This window comes from Lontra canadensis, unplaced genomic scaffold (genome assembly GCF_010015895.1).
Source record: "Lontra canadensis isolate GAN:19392208 unplaced genomic scaffold, GSC_riverotter_1.0 scaffold92, whole genome shotgun sequence".
In the NCBI taxonomy this organism is placed as follows: domain Eukaryota; kingdom Metazoa; phylum Chordata; class Mammalia; order Carnivora; family Mustelidae; genus Lontra; species Lontra canadensis.
Window position 1 is genome coordinate 3,473,175 of NW_022631086.1, and position 20,143 is coordinate 3,493,317.

The following is a 20,143-nucleotide window of genomic DNA, read 5'->3' on the forward strand; positions in this document are numbered from 1 at the left end:
CTTGAAATAAACCCAAGGGCCTCAATACCACACTAACAAGTCAAAAATTAATTTGATAAGCACAAGGAGTCCCGGGACGGTCTTATGCAGGTGAGTCAGTACCATCAGAACCACACTTCGGGAAGACTGATCTGGATGTGGTTTTTTGTTTGTTTGTTTGTTTGTTTGTTTTTTAAGAAAGAGAGATTGGAGACAAAGAAAGAGAAATGCCTGCTATTTCTAGAACTCCGGCAAGACCGACTGTAGGACCCGTGGGAATGGAAGGTCTGAGGGGTTAGGGGCGGCTCCATGGCTTGTGATGGACTGCCAGAGGAGTCTGAAATGAACTGCTGAAGCAAGAGGCAAAGATGTAAAGGCTAATTTTAGAAGTTCTGAAATCAGGTGCACCTGGGTGGCTCAGTCAGATAAGTAAGCCTTGAAGCCTTTTGGTTCGGGTTGTGATTTCAGGGTTGTAAGATTGGGATCGCACTGGGATCCGTGCTCAGCAGGGGATCTGCTTCTCTCCCTCTCTCCCTGTTTCTCCCCCCACTAGGGCACTCATTCTCTCTCTGTCTCTCTCTTTCCCTCTCTCAAATAAATAAATCTTTAAAAAAAAAAAAGAAGAAGAAGAAGAAGAAGAAGTAGTCTTGAAATCAATTAAATGTTCAACCATAGAGCTTGTGATAACTCTTATAAAGATGAATTTTCTTTCTACCTTTCCCTGGCTTGTACTTGTAGCCTCTGATAAATTTTTCATACAACTATCTCAGTTGTGAGCATTTCTAGTATATGGTTCCTGTATCAAAAGATCGAGGGACATTTAGTGAACAGCTGTGTGAGATTCATCCTCCCAAAATTAGTTTGAATTTCTAAAACTGATTTTACCCATTTCTGTGTTTCATTTTTTACTTCCTCCTCTGCCGCCGGCCAAGGGGCAATGGTCAACAGTGTTTATTTTTATTTATAGCTTCTTCGGTTTGCTTTGGTGATTTTTTTCACCATTTCGATAGAAAAGGAATTATACTTCTAAAAAGCACCAAAATAAGAGGACGATCATGCTAAGATAATACGCAGGCACTCTTTGAAGCTGGTGTTATAAATATTTACCTTCACAGTTTCTCTCCTGTCTGATCTACCCACTGGGGGGTCCACCTTCCAACCAAGTTCAAAAATCTGCCCGTTCCATTTTTCAATTATGCCCTGACCCCAATCTCTCACACTAGATCACTGCAACCCTCCCTTGGTTTTTTTTTTTGTTGTTGTTGTTGTTGTTGTTTTTGCTTCTGTTCTACCCCCACCTCCCAGGGTCTCTCCCATAAAGTAGACTGAGTGGTCCTTTTAAGATGGAAACTGATCACATCACTCCTCTGCTCAAAACTCCCAAAGGCTCCCTAAGTCACTCAAACCATTAAAGTCCTTAAGGGGCCCTGGAGCCCTGGGTGATATGGCCACCACTACCCTCCAACATCAATTCCTGCTGTTCTGATCTTAACTCACCCTGCTTCAGCCACACTGGCCTCCCTGCCCTGCTCCCTACCCACTAAGGAGATCTTGGCTCTAACTCTTCCCTTTGCTTAGAGAGCTCCTTCCCAAACATCCGCCTGACTGACTCTCACACTAACTTCCAAGAGTTCTGCTCAGACCTCAGCTCTCACTTGGGCTCTCCTGGTACTCTGTTCACGACCACAATCCCACCTCCCGCACCTTATCTCCCCATACTCACTGTACTCTATTTCTACTACATAGCAGATAATGTACTTAGAATGGTGATTATTAATTATCAGTCTCTCTCAACTCAAAGCTTGACTCTGTGAAGAAATAAATTGTTGTCTTTATTTACTCATGTGTCCTAAATATTTAGAATAGTGGCTCTCAACAAAATTTGTTAAATGAATGAATAAGCATACATAGACCAAATTACCAGACAATGCTTGTCATAATTAAACTTAGAGACAAAACATGTGTAACCACTTTTTATTGATGGCTAAGCTTTTAAATCACTTTGTAACTTATTACTGAGTTTGAAATGTGAATGAAGTCAGTTCCTTTTTTGCTCTTTTGTGGGTTTCAAGGAATCATGGATTTCAAGGAATCATGGATACTGATTTCTACAGAGAACCTTCCCAAGTGAAATACACAGGGTCCCAACTACGTTAAGCCTTTTTAGTAAGTGTGTCAAAGGTCCCCATTTCTAATTGCTCTGTGAATCAGTGGATGTCCTTTAAACTCTCCATCCTGTGAAGTCTTCTCAAGAAGAAGCCTCTTGTTCACTCAGAGAAGACCCTCATAATAAAGACCCTCATAAAAAATAATAAAGACTGTTCTTTATTCTCTTGATGCAGGTGGTGCCAGCCATTAGAAGCAGAGGTCCAAACTGGTCTACTGTTGACATCTTACAGTTTGCAGCAATTAGAATGACTGGACACTGAATTACATTTTTAATTCAAGATTCTAATTTTGGGGAGATAATTTCCAAGAATAGCATTATTTTATATTTTTGAGTCATCATTCCAAAATGAAAGCTCACTGCCCAAAATATTTTTTTTTAAAGCAAGAACTTAGAGAAAAAAATTTTACACCTAGGCTTATATAGCTCACTCATGGCTAGCTTATGTCAGATTGAGCCAAAACAGTAAGTTGATTCATTCTCTGGAAAAAAGTTACCATGAGTTTTTCAATTTTCATTTATTTCAATAAAAAGCTTAAATGTTATTTTAACCAAGTGTCTTGCATGTCTGTTTTTCAGAAACAAGAGGAAACAAAAACAAATCTGCCTGGAAAATATGTGAACAGGAGGAACATATTCTGTTTCTAAGGAAAATAAAATCTAACTGTTCAACATTTATCTATTTCCAATATATTTCTTTAGAAAAAAAAATGTTAGCCTTAGTGGTCTTCCAGAAAAATTCTCAACTTAGAATTTTAAAAAAATAACATTTGATTAATGACTCAGAAAATCCTAAAGAAACCTCCTACTTCAATGACCTAATTTACTGGTCTCATATACATCCCTTCATTTTTTTGTTTTGAAACAAGCATTCCCTGAGCTTCTACTGTAACATCAGGTAAGACTCACATTGTATAATTCAATTGAACTATGATCCCTCATCTAAAAAGACAAGTTGGTTGCTTTTACTTTTGGTAGAGTTCTAGATGCCTGACAATGCTCTCAGTAAGCTGTGATACTAGTTGCCACTAGAACACTAAAAATCACAGCATTTTAGAACTAAACTGAATCATATAAGTGTCATGGGGGACAGACAGTAAGAAGGAGAGAGAATTTCAGGAAGAGAAGGATGGAGGACTGACCAAATCATTGTGTGTCACAGGTTAAAATGGGAAAGACAGACAGAGAAGAAGAAAAGACAAACATAGAGATGGAGACAGAGAGACAGAGCTAGAAAGAGAGAGAGGGAAGAGAGACAGAGACAAAGAGAGACAGAAACAGAAAAACTAAACAAAAATAAATGCTTCTCTATTAAACCAAGGTGTGTTTATTTAGTCTTTCCTAAATTCAGAAGCTGATTTTAAAAGAGGAGAAAGACTCCATTAAGGGCACGTTATGAATATATTAAAATGGGACATATTGTAAGTCTAGTTAAAAAAACAGTCTAAATTTTACCATATTCATAGTTTAATTTTGCTTAGTTTAATAGGCTAGTCCTATTGCATAGAGATTTTGATAAACACACTCAGTCAACAAATAATTATTCCTGGTTTTGGTTGCTAGCCAAGTAAACTAGAAAAGGGACCACAATTCTCCACTGACAGCAGGTGACAACAGTAGAGGTCATCATTTAAATGTTGTCTAATATCCTAAATCCAGAAACTGGCAAAAACACAAAGATGTAAACTTCATCACACAAAATAAAAAATTCTGACAGAAGAGGTCGGTAGGTGAAGGAGCTGCTGTAACCTATCAGAACTTCCCATTACTTGGGTCCAAGGATGGACAAACACCGTAGCAGGGGTGGAAAGAACATGTACAATAGAACGAGACACACCAGGGTTCCCTTCTGAGGCACCCTGTTCACTGCATGCGTAGCCAGACCATTCTACCTCTGAACTTCTGTTTCCTAAATCACGAGATGAGGAAAGCCATATCCACCTTCCCATGACCTAACAATAGCAAACAATGTTTAAAATCAGACACAAAGGCACTAACCAACAACAGAAGTAATGGATGAACCTGCCACACTGAATCAAGAAGAACTGTCTACAAAAAGAAACCACATTGAGATACCACCTTCCACCAGTTAGAGTGGCCAAAATTAGCAAGACAGGAAACAACATGTGTTGGAGGGGATGTGGAGAAAGGGGAACCCTCTTACACTGTTGGTGGGAATGCAAGTTGGTGCAGCCTCTTTGGAGAACAGTGTGGAGATTCCTCAAGAAATTAAAAATAGAAATTAAAAATTCCTCAAGAAATTAAAAATAAATTAAAAATAGGAATTAAAAATTCCTCAAGAAATTAAAAATAGAAATTAAAAATAGGTCCCTAGGACCCTGCCATTGCACTACTGGGTATTTACCCCAAAGATACAGATGGAATGAAAAGAAGGGTCATCTGTACCCCAATGTTTATAGCAGCAATGGCCACGGTCGCCAAACTGTGGAAAGAACCAAGATGCCCTTCAACGGACGAATGGATAAGGAAGATGTGGTCCATATACACTATGGAGTACCGTGCCTCCATCAGAAAGGATGAGTACCCAACTTTTGTAGCAACATGGTTGGGACTGGAAGAGATGATGCTGAGTGAAATAAATCAAGCAGAGAGAGTCAATTATCATATGGTTTCACTTATTTGTGGAACATAACAAATAGCATGGAGGACATGGGGAGTTAGGAGAAGGGAGTTGGGGGAAATTGGTAGGGGAGGTGAACCATGAGAGACTATGGACTCTGAAAAACAATCTGAAGGTTTGAAGAGGTGGGAGGGTGGGAGGTTGGGGGAACCAGGTGGTGGGTATTAGAGAGGGCACGGATTGCATGGAGCACTGGGTGTGGTACAAAAACAATGAATACTGTTATGTTGAAAATAAATTTTAAAAAATGATTTAAAAAAAAAGAAATCATGAAACTGTCTAAAAAAGTAAAAGTCATGAAACAGAAAAGGAGATGTACCTTACTTTTAACTGACAAAGGGCTAATGGATAGGATAATAAAGAGATTTTATAAACACAAAATAATAATAGTAAGACAGCTAAAATATGCTAAATATTTCAGACACTAGACAAAATAAAATTCAAATGGCCAATAAATACGAAGAGATGTTCATTAATAATCAGTGAAATTCAGATTAAATAATACTGCTTTTCAGGGTTATTGGGGGCAGTGGTAAATGGTTATTTATTTAAAGCACCTACATAAGTCCTGGCACACGGAAGGTAGAAGAACCATAAATAAACTTCCCCAAATAAACTTTGCTTGGATCCTTCTGGGGGCTATCACTATAAAGTCAACAAGCATCTAAATACAGAGCAACACAATAGCACATGTTACGGTCAGTGCTGTGAATTGTGTTAGACAGATGAATCCCACACCTGTACCCCTGAAACAAATAATACATTATATGTTAATTTAAAAACTCTTAAAACTGAAAAATAAATAAGTAAATAAATAAATAATAAATACAAAGCAACATGCCTCAGTCTTAATATCCATTAATAACCTGAACTTACGATGGATGCTTCCAAAGCTGAAAATTAAACATGGACTTCTCTCTAGTGACTATACAGAAAAATTACTCTACCCGCAGATTGAATGCACTAACCCCATTCCTGGCTTCCTGATGCCTTTTGGATTCTAATTTTCCCTTAATCTATGGCCTTCATCCCCTTTATGTTCATTTTGCATCGTTATAATGCCTGAACCCAGGAAAGGCACTTTCAGCTCTTTCTGAAGACCGGTAAGGTATAAGTAAACATTATAAAACAAATCTCTTCCTGAAAGCACTGGCCTAGAAGCCCTGTGCATTACCATAAGTCCTGTCAGCAAGATACATCTGTGGGTCACACACAAATAAACCAATTTTTTCATACCAGGGGGTTGCTATAGAGAAGACTCAAAATTTGAGAACTGCACTTGCTGCTTGGCAGGTACCTTAATTTAGCCCATTCTAAAAATTTATTGGTCGAAGTACTTTCTATGCCATTGGAAGGAATGACACCCACGCACTTGATCGTGACCAATAGACTAATGAGGTCAGTACGTACCAAAGGAAAGAAAGTCTCTGCAGAGTAAGGAGGGGGTGGTGTCTCCACAGCGATTTCAGGGTCCTCCTGTTCACTCTCACTGTAGCATTCTATACAGAAATGAAAATGTTTTATGTTTCAACACTGTCATCACTCATTCCATAATGCATGAGCAGAGGTTTTGCTCCATCTGGCTATTGCAATTCCAATCCGATTCAGAAAGGACTCATCTATGGAGCTACCTGGTGCAAGGAGATTACATAAGAGGGGAGAAAATGAATAACGATATTAGGGTTTCCGCCCTCACTGGTGTCTACTATGTAGGAAGAGGACTAGCCATAGCTCAGGGAAAATAAAATAATTCTTCAAAAGAGGTGTGAGTCATATACTAAGGGATCATGAAATCAGGAGTGATTCATTTTGATCATAGGAGCCATAAGGAGCTGAAAATGACAGCATATATAAACCATCAACAGTGCGCACAGAGTAATATGAGTACCAGTTTGAGGGTGCTGTCTGAGCCAACTATATGGAAACCCCTAACAGATGTGGCAAAAAAAAAAAAAAAAGAAAGAAAGAAAGAAAGAAAGCAAGCAAGCTAGCTGAAAGTTTGCTTGAGGCCATATCACAGAAGGTCTTAAATACCAGGATAAGGAGAAGATTTTTGTGTAATGACTTTTTTCCTCACAATCTATAACTGCATTTCAAATATACAATGGGTATTGATGTTGTGGCAAAGAGGACCAAGGAGATGGTCAGGACAGTGATTTCACACTCTTGCACTGTAGTTCTTTATTCTTTTAAATCACGTTACCACTTTTCCATTTCTCAGATTCAGCTTTTATAATTTTTGCTATCCAAAGATATAACACCCCACATTCCAATTCCCAAGTTTTATATGGCCTGAGTACTTCATAAATAGTATTAACTTTGTGTCCCTGGCACCAAAAGCCTCCTTCTTCTCAATATTCAGGAGTAATTGCATCATTAAGAAGATTTGACTCCTGTAGCTTTGAACCCAGAAAACTACAGACTGAGCTAAAAATATGGCCTGTGTCCTAATCTGACATTCAGTTTCCTAGCACAGACATAGAGTAATTAGCCTCAGCATACACCTGGTGGAAATATTAAAATATCAGAGAGGAAATAGTGGGATGAAAGTTATCTGTCTAGATCATGACGAGATCATGTCTCTGAGTAAGAATTCAGTGAGTGGGGCAATAAAACATTTGCACTGGCAGTTGTTCGAGATGTCAGTGAAGCCTACAGCTGCTAATGTGTGGGTGAAGTGTAAAAAGCATTCTTAGCCAGCATGGGAAGCTCTATTCCATGTTGGTAAGTCTGTGTGAATATGTCTGCTTCTACATATTTTCAGATAATTTTAAATGCCAAAGTATGTTTCATTAGGACAAGACTATGCATAGAACTTGACATTGTATTTCCATCCATCTCATCCTAATATTCTTGCTAAATTTTCAGAAACTTAAAATAGAACATACCTTCATCCTTTGTAACAGATTCATGATGGACTACAGCGAACCCAAGCTTGTTTAACCACCTAAAATTCAAATAGGAAATAAATGCTTAGCCAAAGAGATTGGTCATCTCCTATCCACCTTCCCCCTAGACCCTGAAGGAAGGTCTTGCGCCAGACTTTATAATGCAGTTATCATCATTCTAGAGTCAGTCTAAACATTTCCAGAAACAGCAGGAGTTTGTCGTATCGAAACCTAAAACCACTTGTTTCACAATATTTTCCTTACTCGGGATTTTCTTTCTAAGACAAGAAACAAGGTGGTCCATTATCCAGCTTGCTAAGGTGGGCAACTACATTAAATATTCTAAATATATGAACAAATATATCTTTTGTAGTTGTGCATTTCAAATTTTTAGCAACCATCAGAACTTCTATCACTGAATTTAGTAATCTGACCATTAAAGTCCCATCTCTATAATTCTTAAAATGTAATTTTATTTCACAAAAAATAAAGAAAAGATGATCTGTTTTTAAGGTAGGATTTTTGTATTAATCAGTAAAAGATCTCAGAGTTTGGCAGGTATTCCTAAACTACAGAAATTTTTAATTCCTTGAAGAGTTTTCTTAGGTAAAAAATGACAATGTCCTTATCTTACCAATTTACCATTTTATTGGCAATGATTTTCAGCTAAACATCAATAACAACAACAAAAAAAAACTAAACAAACCTTAAGGAACTCAAACTTGGCTCATGACCTCAGGCCATTGGAGTTCCTTATCAAGGGGTTAGTCAGGAACATATTTTATGACACAAATTTGTAAAAGACACAAAATGAATCTATTTCATATGTTCCTAGCTATATAACCTTCTACTTAAAAAGAAAATATTGTTTTGGGGTGGTAATACTCTGATTTATTTTCCACTTCTTTCAAATTTTCTTTACATTTTTAAAAAGTATTCCATATTATGTGTTCACTTTTTTTTCTTTTTTTGAGAAACCAATACATTCGGTAGCAGCCTAAGTCAACCAATACCAATAAAATAAGAAGAGTGTTATGTACTTATTGACTCACTTATGCTCTCCATTTCTTCTAGTCCTGTACTGCCTTGTGAATTAGCCAGCACACTGCTCCCCTACCACTGCAAAATTATCGCATATTCCCAAGTCTTCAATCGTCAACAAATTAGACATCCTTCCCCAACCCTCAACCTGCCATAGTCTTGCCATATTTATTTTTTAGTAACAGGAAATACATAAATTTCATTTTTAAAAACAAATAGGGCTTTCTGCAAGAAGGTAAACGAGCTTCAGCCTCATTTAAGAATCCCCTCAGGTGTGCCTATGTGGCTCTATCCACTGAGCATTCTACTCTTCATTTCTGCTCAGGTTATGATCTGTAAGGTCATAGGATTGAGCCCTGCATGGGGCTCTGTGCTCAGTGTGCTCAGTGAGGGTCTGCTGCTCTCTCTCTGTCCCTTGCCCTCTGCCGTTCCCCTGTTTTCACACTTTCTCTAAATAAATAAGTGGTTTTAGGTTTCAATACCACAAACTTACATGTTGTTTCTGGAAATGTTTAAACCAACTATAGAATTACAACAATTGCATAATAAAGAAACTATCTTTTTTTTAAAGGCATTTTTAGAAGCCCCTTTAGTATCTGACAACTATGAGCTCTTTAATAGCCACTTAAAACCAGACTAACACATGAGCCCAGGCACCACCATAGGAACCAGAAATTGTTCATCAAGACCTGATAGAATAATAAACAACCAACCAAAACAAACACAAACACAAACAAACAAACAAAAGGGAATTCACAGAAAAAGATACAAATAGCTAGAAAAAAAAAAAAAACAGAAAAAAATTACCAACCTCCATAGTACTTTGGGAAATGCACATACAAGCACAAGAAAATATTCGCCACTAGATCGGCAAAACTTTAAAAAACCACTGATCTAGAATTTAGGAGGAAACATTCTCATCCTTTGTTTAGATGAACATCAAAATTGATATCTCCAATTTTTAGCAGGCAATTTGATGATACTAATCAAAATTTAAATATCCACCCCCTAATTATAAATGTCTATCCTACAAATGACAAATAAATGTGGAAGGATGTTAATCCAACAAGACTTGCAATGGCAAAAAGAAAAAACACTGAGACGATAATCATCCATCAACAGGAAAATGGATAAAGTATAGCACTAATTTCTTTAGTACAACAAGTGTTATGAAGCTAATACAAAGACTGGGATAGAAAGTCTTCTGATGGCCTGGAAAAATCCTAACATACTTGTAAGTAAAAAAAGCAAGTACAGAACAATATGACTGGCCTAATTCAATGTACTTTTAAAACTATGTATTTGGATATGTGCGTGAGTTGGTATGCAAAGTAAAGTATCAGGAAGGATGTATGTCAGTCATACTGTTAAAAGTAGTTAACCCTGGGGTGCCTGGGTGGGTCAGATGGTTAAGCACCTGCCTTTGTCTCAGGTCATGATCCCAGGGTCCTGAAATAGAGCCTTGTGGCTGGCTCCCTGCTCACTGGGGAGTCTGCTTCTCCCTTTCTCTCTGCTTCTCCCCCTGTTTGTGCTTTCTCTACTCTCTCTCTCTCTCTCTCAAATAAATAAATAAATGAAATCTTAAAAAAAAAAAAAAAAAGTTAATCCCGAAGAGAAAAGTTGAACTGGAGGGTGAAGTTGGGGGTATGGAAAGGTTTTCTTTTCACATACTAATGTATTATAAGATTTTTTACAAGAATATGTTTTGTGTGTCATTTAACTAGAAGAAACATTTTAATGTACAGTTTCAAAAACTGATCAGGCAAAGCACAGTAAATTTGGTGGCTCACTTTTAAAATACCAAAATAAACTATTCTTAGTTTATGTCTGGTTTCATGACTGTATACAGACCCTACCCCCCCAAAAGTACCTAAAAATAAAATAGACCAATACTTTAACATATCAAGACAAAAAATACTTTTGAAGTGAGAACGCCTCAAACAAACAAAAAAAGACATTTCTAAGTTCCTTCTAGAGCACAGAAATACAGAAATATTGCAAAATGAAAGAGTATGGACAATAAAGAAATCATTCTTCCCAGCTCTTACCTAACTCTCATATTCTTTTAATAGCCACCATTAGTTACTTGCTGTAACTAATGAAAACATGATTGTTTAGAATCTTGTTTGACTGTTTCCTTTCCGGAATCCACTGGCTTAAAGGACCTCTTTGCTAAGAACTTTAAAAAAAAAAAAAACATCGAGATAGTAGAAAAATTTCTATTCGTGCTTAAATAGATGGATGCACAAAAAAACTTATATTTACATAAAAGAAGATGACAGATGTTTCCTGGGAGTTTGTTGTATATTAACTCGATGTGTTGGAGGAGCCCAAGTGTTAAGAAATTGATATACAAAACAGGAAGGTTCTTCCCACAAACACCGTCTGAGAAAGGCAGCTACCAACCAGTCTTTGTTTAGAAAGCAACTCTTCCATTACCCTTAATTACTTACCCCTGTACTTGTAAATTGAGGGTCCCTGCAGAATACACAGCATTTCTATTAAACGTAATTGCCTTTCCCTACATTGTCCCTGAGAGAAATGTCACCACCCAAAAATGCAGTTTCCCAAGGAAGCAAATTTCTAAAATAGGAGGCATCTTTCCACAGGCCACTCCCTCCTTCCTCAGATTCTCTGCATCTCACCAAGAAACACCCAGCCACATTATTTACTGTCTTAAACTGGCCACCTCAGTAGGAAAGGGAGCTCTTCAGGTGCCCCTCAGAACAAATCTTTAAATGCCATCTGCATCATCTTGTGAGAGAAGAGAGAAGTTAACTTGGAGGCCCAAAGGGATTCCACCTTGATGCCGATTACACCACCCCAGCATGCCCGGAAGGACCACTGGGGATTAAGCAGTAATTCGGACCCCCACTATGACAGGGCTTCAAGTACTTCTGGGTAAGCCATTAAGCCTTTCACACACCACCAACATCCCTACAGCTGGCTAATCGACAGGATTCCATTACCAATACAAATAAAGAGAGAAATAAAGAACTTAGTGACATCTTTTGTCTTCTTTGGGGGCATCTGCTCTTCTTTTTCTCAGACTCTTGAGAAAGCCAAGGGGAGAAAGCTAACATCGGAAGGAGAGTAGACACAACTTCTCTCTTCATTTAAGTAAATAAAAGTCTTGTTTGGAAGACCCAGTTTGACTGTTTCTTGTCTTGTCATTTAACATGAGGTTTCCCAACGATCTGTAGAGAGCCGTTCTGCCCTCCTCTGAAGGTTGTGGCGGGTGCTTAGGAAAGAGGTTGAGAATGTTTCTAGCTAGATGAGGCTGCTGAGGGGCTGTCATGTGAGAAGGGTGTGTGTATGTGTGTGTGTGTGTGTGTCTGCAATTTACACATGTTTATTGAAAAGGAGCTTTTTTCTTTAGGTTTCTAGAGCAAGAGGATAAAGAGAAATTAAATAGAGAAGACTGATAAGGAAATCATTATGTATAACTAAACAAAAGAGATTAAATCATAAGCTCTCTGAATGAATTATGTTTGTATTTTTAATTCTATTGCCCAAGTTCTGCCACAGTGGGGCACCCTAGTAGGTATTCCACAGACACTTATTTATTAGTTATGTGAAAGTAATGAGGAACACTGAGAAATCTGAGAATAAGGCCTCAGATTTAGGGCCTTCTGATAGAATAGAAGGCCCTCTGATGCCTCGAGTGCCTCAAGTATATATGGTCTCATTCAATTAACAGCCACTGTGATCACACTATAATCTAAACCAGCAGGGGATGGAGTGGGGCAGATACGCATTTATTCCACTTCTTTAAACAGAAAAAAAAAAACAAAAACAGGAAATGGAGTTAGGGATATAAAATTTTATGTAAGATGTACTCTGAGCAAGGACATTTTGCAAAATTTTTTGGGACAGGACATGGATTAGTGATAAACACGGGGACCATCATGATAATTACACAGCACATAAGAAATTTTACAGATTTTTTTCACATAGAATTCTAAAAGCTGTGAGATTGGTCATGGTACTTTCAAGCTTTTCTCCCTGTGATGCTGATTCTCACTGTAACATTTTCTTATAATGACTTCTGTCCTTTCCTCCTCAACGTTGTAGTTCCCCCAGAAGAATCTTATTACTTCTCCCTAAAATAGCCATTTTGATATATGTAGTTTTCCAAATGGTGGAGAAGAAAGCAAGAGCACTTTAAGTGCTAAAGAGGTTAATCCTTAAAGCAACAGAAATAAATAAAACAAGAAATAGGATGAAAATACACTTAAAACTCAAACACCTGACCAAAGTAATCTGTTCCCGAAAAGATTAGATTTAGTAATTTTCTCTACTTACACACTCATTTCCTGTGCATTCTCAGCCGCAAAATAAAAGGTCTTGATCTGTGGATGGCTGATCTTAAAAGCACTTGAGGGGGAAAAAACACAGCACATTAAGAATTAGAAATTAATGTAGTTGTCAAAGGGTTTAAAATAAATCAAATGTAAGTGTGGTACTTCATCTGTTTTCTCTGTAGATTTACAAAAAATAATTTAGTTACATTAAATATCCATTGCCTAATCTCTATTTCATGTAGAGAGCAGAGAATTAATTCATCATGTTGAGGCATCCAGAATAGGACTGAGTCTTGGCTAGTTGATAGTTTCTATTTTAAACATATGGGCATATGTTTATATTTTCATTTGCTCACTGCTTTGCTAGAAAGAGACAATAAATTAAAATTTACAATCTCAGAGGTGTCCCTTAAATGCTCATATCAATAAAGCAAAATATTTATTCAAATTCAATCAAATACATACAAGAATGTTATGTGTAGGAACATAACCAAGTATAGAACTTCCACACTGTGACAACACATCAAAAACTTTCTCTAAGCCGCCCTCTATGAGTAAAGGAAAAAATATATTTATATTTATTTTCTCTTACGAAAACTATAAAACACTGAAGATTAGCAAACAATGAAGTGTTTCCCCTCTATCATTAGATCGGGAAGTCCTGCAGTACAGGTCAGCGTTTTGGTAAATAACCAGTTTGGTCAAATCCATGAAAAGAAACACAACCTTATGTATCTCTGGATACGTACAGCAACACTAGAGGGGCAGAGACTTAAAGCTAATACCATTTTATTCGTTTTCTTAGAAAAATCTAGTCCGTTGTCACTACTGGTAAAACAGGTCAGTAGGGAAATAAATGCCTTTCTGATAAAACAGGAAAAAATGTCAAAGGTAGAAAAAGAACCACAAGAAAAAGGGTAAGAGGGCACATTTGCAAAATGTGACTGGATGCTATCATGGTCAGAACCGGTGAACGGGAATACAGTTGGCTGATCTAGAGCAGTTCTGTGAGTTCTAGGCAAGCTCAGACTCTCTGGGCTGTTCCCTTCTTAAGGACGAGAAACTGGTGTCTTTTTTTTTTTTGGTTCCTGTATGTTCTCAGATCTTTTGGACTTAAATTATATCAGGGTATAATCCCAAAGTCTAAGATAACTCAGAGAATGCTATTTCCAGGATGACAATGTTATGAACTAAAAAGAAGAAACAGGTCTTGCTAGTATAACGGTAGCTCTGGAAAGTCCTATTGAATGAGTCACTCTCTTCACCAGCAAAATATGTTGACATCTGATCTCCTAGCCAATCCTGGATGGGAGCTTGTTTTTCGTTCCATCTCAGACACGGTTGTTAAAAACAGGCCGTGCCAAGGCTCCATGGGGTTTTCAGATCCATCTGTTCCACAAAATGAAATTCCAGAAAACAAGAGGTTAAAAGCTTACACTGTTGTTTAGGATGCCAGCCCATAAAATTCAAGAATCTCGGACATTTGGATGTTATCTCCACTAACTTCCAAATCACCACATCACTCAAGAAACTAAAATTATGAAGGGACGTTATTCTGGCTCAGGGTTTTGTGGAAAACGAGAGACAACTTACTGCTTTTTCTTGCATTCAGATGCTCTCTCCACAGTGAAATCGGGCAGGTTGACAAATCCATCGGCCTTCTCTGCCTGAGAAAAATACATACAACAGATATGAAGAAATGAGTCAATCCTAGCAGTAAGTTTATAGAGATGATATACATTGACTAGAGATTGTATAATGAAATGAAATAGAATCAAAAGATACCTCCCTGGATTAGCATTGGAGTTATCCAGATACATATTTTAGGAAAGAAATTAATATTCTCCTGGTAAGTCATCCAGAATCGTTCCATGAGAAGTAACATGACACAGCTTAGTGATGGCCAAGGTAGGGCATGCCTAGAACTTAGCCCACCCCCTTTCTGCCTCCCTGGAAAATACCAGCGCAAACCCATCAGAGCTCCACTCCCTGCTGAATCATCATCAGCATCATCCTCATCTCCAATAAGCCAGTTCTCATACTCCAGGAAGCTACAAGCACAGAAGGTAGAATGTGATTAGCATCCTAGCAAATGGCAGACAGAGGCCAGATTTTGGAGTTAACAAATCAAGGTTCATGTCATATCTAACAACTTACTGGTTGTTAGAAGGCTTAAATGAGCCCAAGTAAATAAAACGCTTAATGGATACTCAACAAACAATAGTTCTTCTCCCAAATCTGTAGGTAGTTCTGCAGGGATTAAACTACAGAGCCATATCTTGGAAAATCTCAGTTCTGTAATCAATTCCTAGGAGGCCTTTCTACAAAGGAAAGAATGCAGAAAAAAAAAATGACTCTTTTGGACATCACATGAATGTTCCCTCAAAACAACAAAAATTCCATAGGAAATGTAATTATTGTTCTACCTCTCTGAGAATTTATTAATCTTTATGGATAAAATACAACTGAACCACAAGAAGATTGGATTGCTTATCACAGATAGACCCCAAATCTTCTTCCATCTATACTGGTATCTCTGAGTAGAGAAATACAGTCCACAAGATTAATCATAAATCAATCAAGGGCTAATTGGAGATGAGTAAAGAAAATGATTTTGAAAATACAATCTTGGGACACCCAGGTGGCTTAGTCATTTAAGCATCTGTCTTCCGCTCAGGTCATGATCTCGAGGACCTGGAATCGCATTCCACATCTTGCTCTTTGCTCAAAGAAGAGCCTGTTTCTCCCTCTCCCTCTGTCTGTTGCTCCCCCTACTTGTGTTCTCTCTCTCTCTCTGACAAATAAATAAAATCTTTTTTAAAAAATACAATCTTAATTTTAGACACCCGCTAGCTATTAGCTTAGTGTCATGGGTCCTCTTACTTCACTTAATTATTCTGCAACTCTTTCCCTTATCCCCAACCAGAGTGCAAGTCCTACTCTTTCTTCAGAAAAATTAAACTGAAACATTCAAACTTATGCCTGTTTCATCTTCCCTCTCCTATATGAGTTAATGTATCCAAACTCTCCATTTGAAATACTTCCTCCGTATAAGACTCAAAACTCAATTCTTGGGGCGCCTGGGTGGCTCAGTGGGTTAAGCCACTGCCTTCGGCTCAGGTCATGATCTCAGGGTCCTGGGATCGAGTCCCGCATCGGGCTCTCTGCTCAGCAGGGAGCCTGCTTCCCTCTCTCTCTCTCTGCCTGCCTCTCTGTCTACTTGTGATCTCTCTCTGTCAAATCAATAAATAAAAATCTTTAAAAAAAAAAAACTCAATTCTAAAGGGAACTTCCTTCTTAAAAAATTATATATATATATTTTTTTCATTCAACTCAACTGTTTGTTGACAAACAGGTTACTCATCATTTCGTCAATCTTATCTCAAAAAGAATATAAAGTACTTAAAGAACATAGACTGTGTAAATCAACTTTTTCTATAACACACAATGCTTCCTATGGGTTCTTATCAGCATTTATAAAAGTATAGTTTTGAAAAACTGTTAGGCTCCGGCAATTCTACTCCTAGATATACACCCAGAAGAAGTGAAAGCAGGTACCCAAATAAATATATGACTATGCATGTCCACAGAAATATTACTCACAATAGCCAAAAGATAGAAACAGTCCCATCAACAGGGGAATAGATAAACAAATTGTAGTACATCCATACAATGGAAGATTCAGCCATAAAACCAAATGAAGTGCTGATACATGCTACAGTGTAATTGAACCTCAATAGCATTATGAAAAGTGAAAGAAACCACACACAAAACATCACATCTTATATGATTCCATTTATGTGAACTCTCCAGAATAGGTAAATCCAGAGACAAAACACAGATGAGTGGTTGCCAAGGGTTGGGGAAAGTGGGGAATAGGAAGAAACTGTTTAATGGGTATGGGTTTTCCTTTTGGTGGGTTGAAAATGTTTAGAACTAGACAGAGGTGGTGGTTGCACAACATGGTGAGTGTACCAAATGCCACTGGATTGTTCACTTTAAAAAATGGATAATCTTGGGGCACCTACGTGGCTCAGTTAGTTGAAGGTCTGACTCTTGATTTCAGCTCAGGTCATGATCTCAGGGTTGTGAGATCAAGCCCTGAGTCAGGCTCCCTGTCAGGCGTGGATTATCTCTCTCAGGGTGCTTGGGTGGCTCAGTGGGTTAAAACCTCTGCCTTCAGCTCAGGTCATGATCCCAGGCTCCTGGTCCTGCATCAGGCTCTCTGCTCAGCAGGGAGCCTGCTTCCTCCTCTCTCTCTCTTTCTGCCTGCCTGCCTCTCTGCCTACTTGTGATCTCTGTCTGTCAAATAAATAAATAAAATCTTTAAAAAAAAAAAAAATTCTCTCTCTCTTCCTCTGTCCCTCCTTCCACTCCGTCTCAAAAAAAAAAAAAAAAAAGGATAATCTTATAAGAATTTCACCTCAATTAAAAAACATAACCTATGTTAGGCTGAACTATTTTTATGTAAATTTTTATAATTTTGTTAGAAAGAAAACAACTTATATCCACTATTTGCTTCTATTTCCTCCCCTCATTCATTGCTATGACCACTGTTCCACAGAAGCTGTAGTTACATGAACCCCAATGAGTTTCATATTGCTAAGTCCCATCAACTTTTTTTGGTCCTCACTTAACTGAACTCTAATAACTGATAGTAAAACTCAAGGTCTACGTCTAGACATACCTCATTTCTTGCCTTTCTGATATATCCCTGTTGATCCCTTTCTCCTTCAACTACTCCTTGCTTGCTTTCACGAAGTCCTCTTATCTTGCCTTTTTCTTAAATGTCAGTGTTCCCCAGACTTCCAAACACAAACTTAATCTCTTCTCATTCCAATACTTTCTGTCAGGGACCATATGCATAATCATGGCTGCATGTATCGCCACAGTTACACACATATTCAAAATCAATACCTCAAACTGGGATTTAATCCTGAGCTCCTGTCCCAGAGATCCAACTGCCTGGCGTACCTGTTCACATGAGAATTCCATAAGTTCCCTCCTACAGACTGAATATTTGTATCTGCCGACCTCAAATTCCTATTTTGAAGCCCTAAGCCCCAGTGTGATGGTATTTGGAGGTGGGGCATTTGGGAAGTAACTAGTTTTATATAAAGCCGTGCTGGTGAATCCCCCATAATCAGATCAGTGCCCTTATAAAAAGAGGAAAAGACCAGAGTTCTCCACCTCTCTTTCTCCACCAAGTAACGTTACAGCAAAAAAAAGCAGCCATCTGCAATCCAGAAAGAAGGCCCTCACCAAACACAGAGTCTGTCAGCACCTTGACTTAGACTTCTCAGCCTTCCGATCTATGAGGAATCAATGACTATTGTTTAAGCCACAAGGTGAAGATATTTTATCATAGCTGTACAAAGGAAGACACTCTCCAAGAGTCATAAATCCAACACCAAACTTACTATTTTATTCCACAAAATGCCTGCTCCTCTTTTTTCTATTCTCTCTACTTCATTGAATGATATCATTTTCAATCCTGTTGTCAAAAAAGGAAATGTGGCAGACATCTTTGACTCTTCGATCCCCTTCTCAGTGCACATACAAGTCATCGCGGAGATGTATTACCACTGCCTCTGTCCCAGGATTCCTTCCATGTACCACCTAGCACCTCCATCAGCTTACCACTGATTCTCACCTCCCTTACTGTGAAGTCTGGCAAGCCATTTTCAACCTTCCTCTAATTTTGTCCTTCCCTCCAATATGATGTCCAAATCACAGTCGCAGCAAATCGTGATTCCTTGAACACACTTCATGTCTCTTCTCTCATTAAAATCCTGCACAGTTCCCAGTGGCCCTTGGACCACGTCTGAGTGCCTCAGCAGAGCAGGAAGACCCTTTATGATCCAGACTTGCATAATTACACACTTTCATCTCCCCCCTCACTCAACCAAAAATACACAAAAATTTCAAACAAAGAAAAAAACTATACTTCCATTTAAGCTGAATTAGAATTGACACCAAATTTATGGCATTATCATTCTGTAGACAATTTATTTTCAGAACAAAAAGCCCATCTTAGATGACAACAATATAAAATCAATCAGCAAAAACTGAAATATAAATAAATTACAAATCTCCATCAGGGTGGATTTTTTTTTTTCTGTACAACTGAAATGGCTGAGAGTCCTTCAGCTAAGAACCAAAATGAATTTGAGTAAAAGATACCTTAGTTTTTCCTCAGTAAACCTTTCCTTCATTAAGAAAGGCATCTTTTCATTGTACTAAAGACATTCAAGCTGTATTCAAAATCACAGATAACTGTGTCAAATTTGCCTTTGCTTATTTGACTTGCAAAAATGCCTTAAAAATGACAATCACATTGGGAAAATCCTAAAGGAATGACAGTTTTCTCCTCTTCCTCCTCCTTCTCCTCCTACCCCCTCACATCCCTCATTCCTTGTTATGCTAACCAAAATAACGTTTTTCAAATGTATCCTTCCTCCTCAATAATTCCTAACTTTCTGAAAAGTTACTTGAAAGTTCTGCATCAGTACATGAAATTTACCCTCTGTATCCTAATGTAATAAAAATCTTGTTCTTTTGGGGTGCCTGGGTGACTTGGTCAGTTAAATGTCCAGCACTTGATTTCATCTCAAGTCATGATCTGAAGATCATGACAGCAAACCTCACCTCGGGCTCCATGCTCAGCTGGGAATCTGCTGGGATTCTCTCTCTTCTTGTCCCTCTGTCCCTTGCCTCCCCCCATTCTTGTGCTCATCTATCGCTCGCTCTCTCTCTCTCTCTCAAATAAATAAATTCTTCAAAAAAAATCTTGTTTTCTTGCCAGATGTAACCAACCATCCTTTCATCCTTTGGCCATCGTGCAACCTTGTCTTACCAAGTCTATCTTAAATTCTGAAGTGAGACAATGCTATTCCATGTCTGGTACAACAGTCAACAATCTCAGAGATATTCTTCCTCACATATGAGTCCATCCACCTCCACCAGCAACTTTGATTTGATCTCAGTGGGATCCCATCTTTAGTGGCCATATTAGACAGCATCAAGTACACATTTTTATCAAAACTGTTAGAGTTACACATTCGTTTATCCAACAAATATTTATTATGCACCCTATTTCTAACACACACTCTGTCAGATATGT

General features: G+C 38.1%; 1 protein-coding gene across 8 annotated transcripts in view; it reads right to left on the minus strand.

Annotated features, from left to right (window-relative positions):
* The window catches only part of IPCEF1 (interaction protein for cytohesin exchange factors 1), an 85,674-nt gene that overhangs the window by 32,836 nt on the left and 32,695 nt on the right, over window positions 1-20,143 (minus strand). For 7 of the 8 annotated variants that reach the window (XM_032836397.1, XM_032836395.1, XM_032836394.1 and 4 more), the window contains 4 exons: window positions 14,614-14,687; window positions 13,022-13,093; window positions 7,676-7,734; window positions 6,198-6,286 (listed from right to left, as the gene is read on the minus strand). In XM_032836397.1, coding sequence (XP_032692288.1) covers window positions 6,198-6,286; window positions 7,676-7,734; window positions 13,022-13,093; window positions 14,614-14,687 — 294 coding nt within the window. The remainder of the gene's footprint in view (window positions 1-6,197; window positions 6,287-7,675; window positions 7,735-13,021; window positions 13,094-14,613; window positions 14,688-20,143) is intronic. The other variant, XM_032836401.1, reaches the window with a different exon arrangement.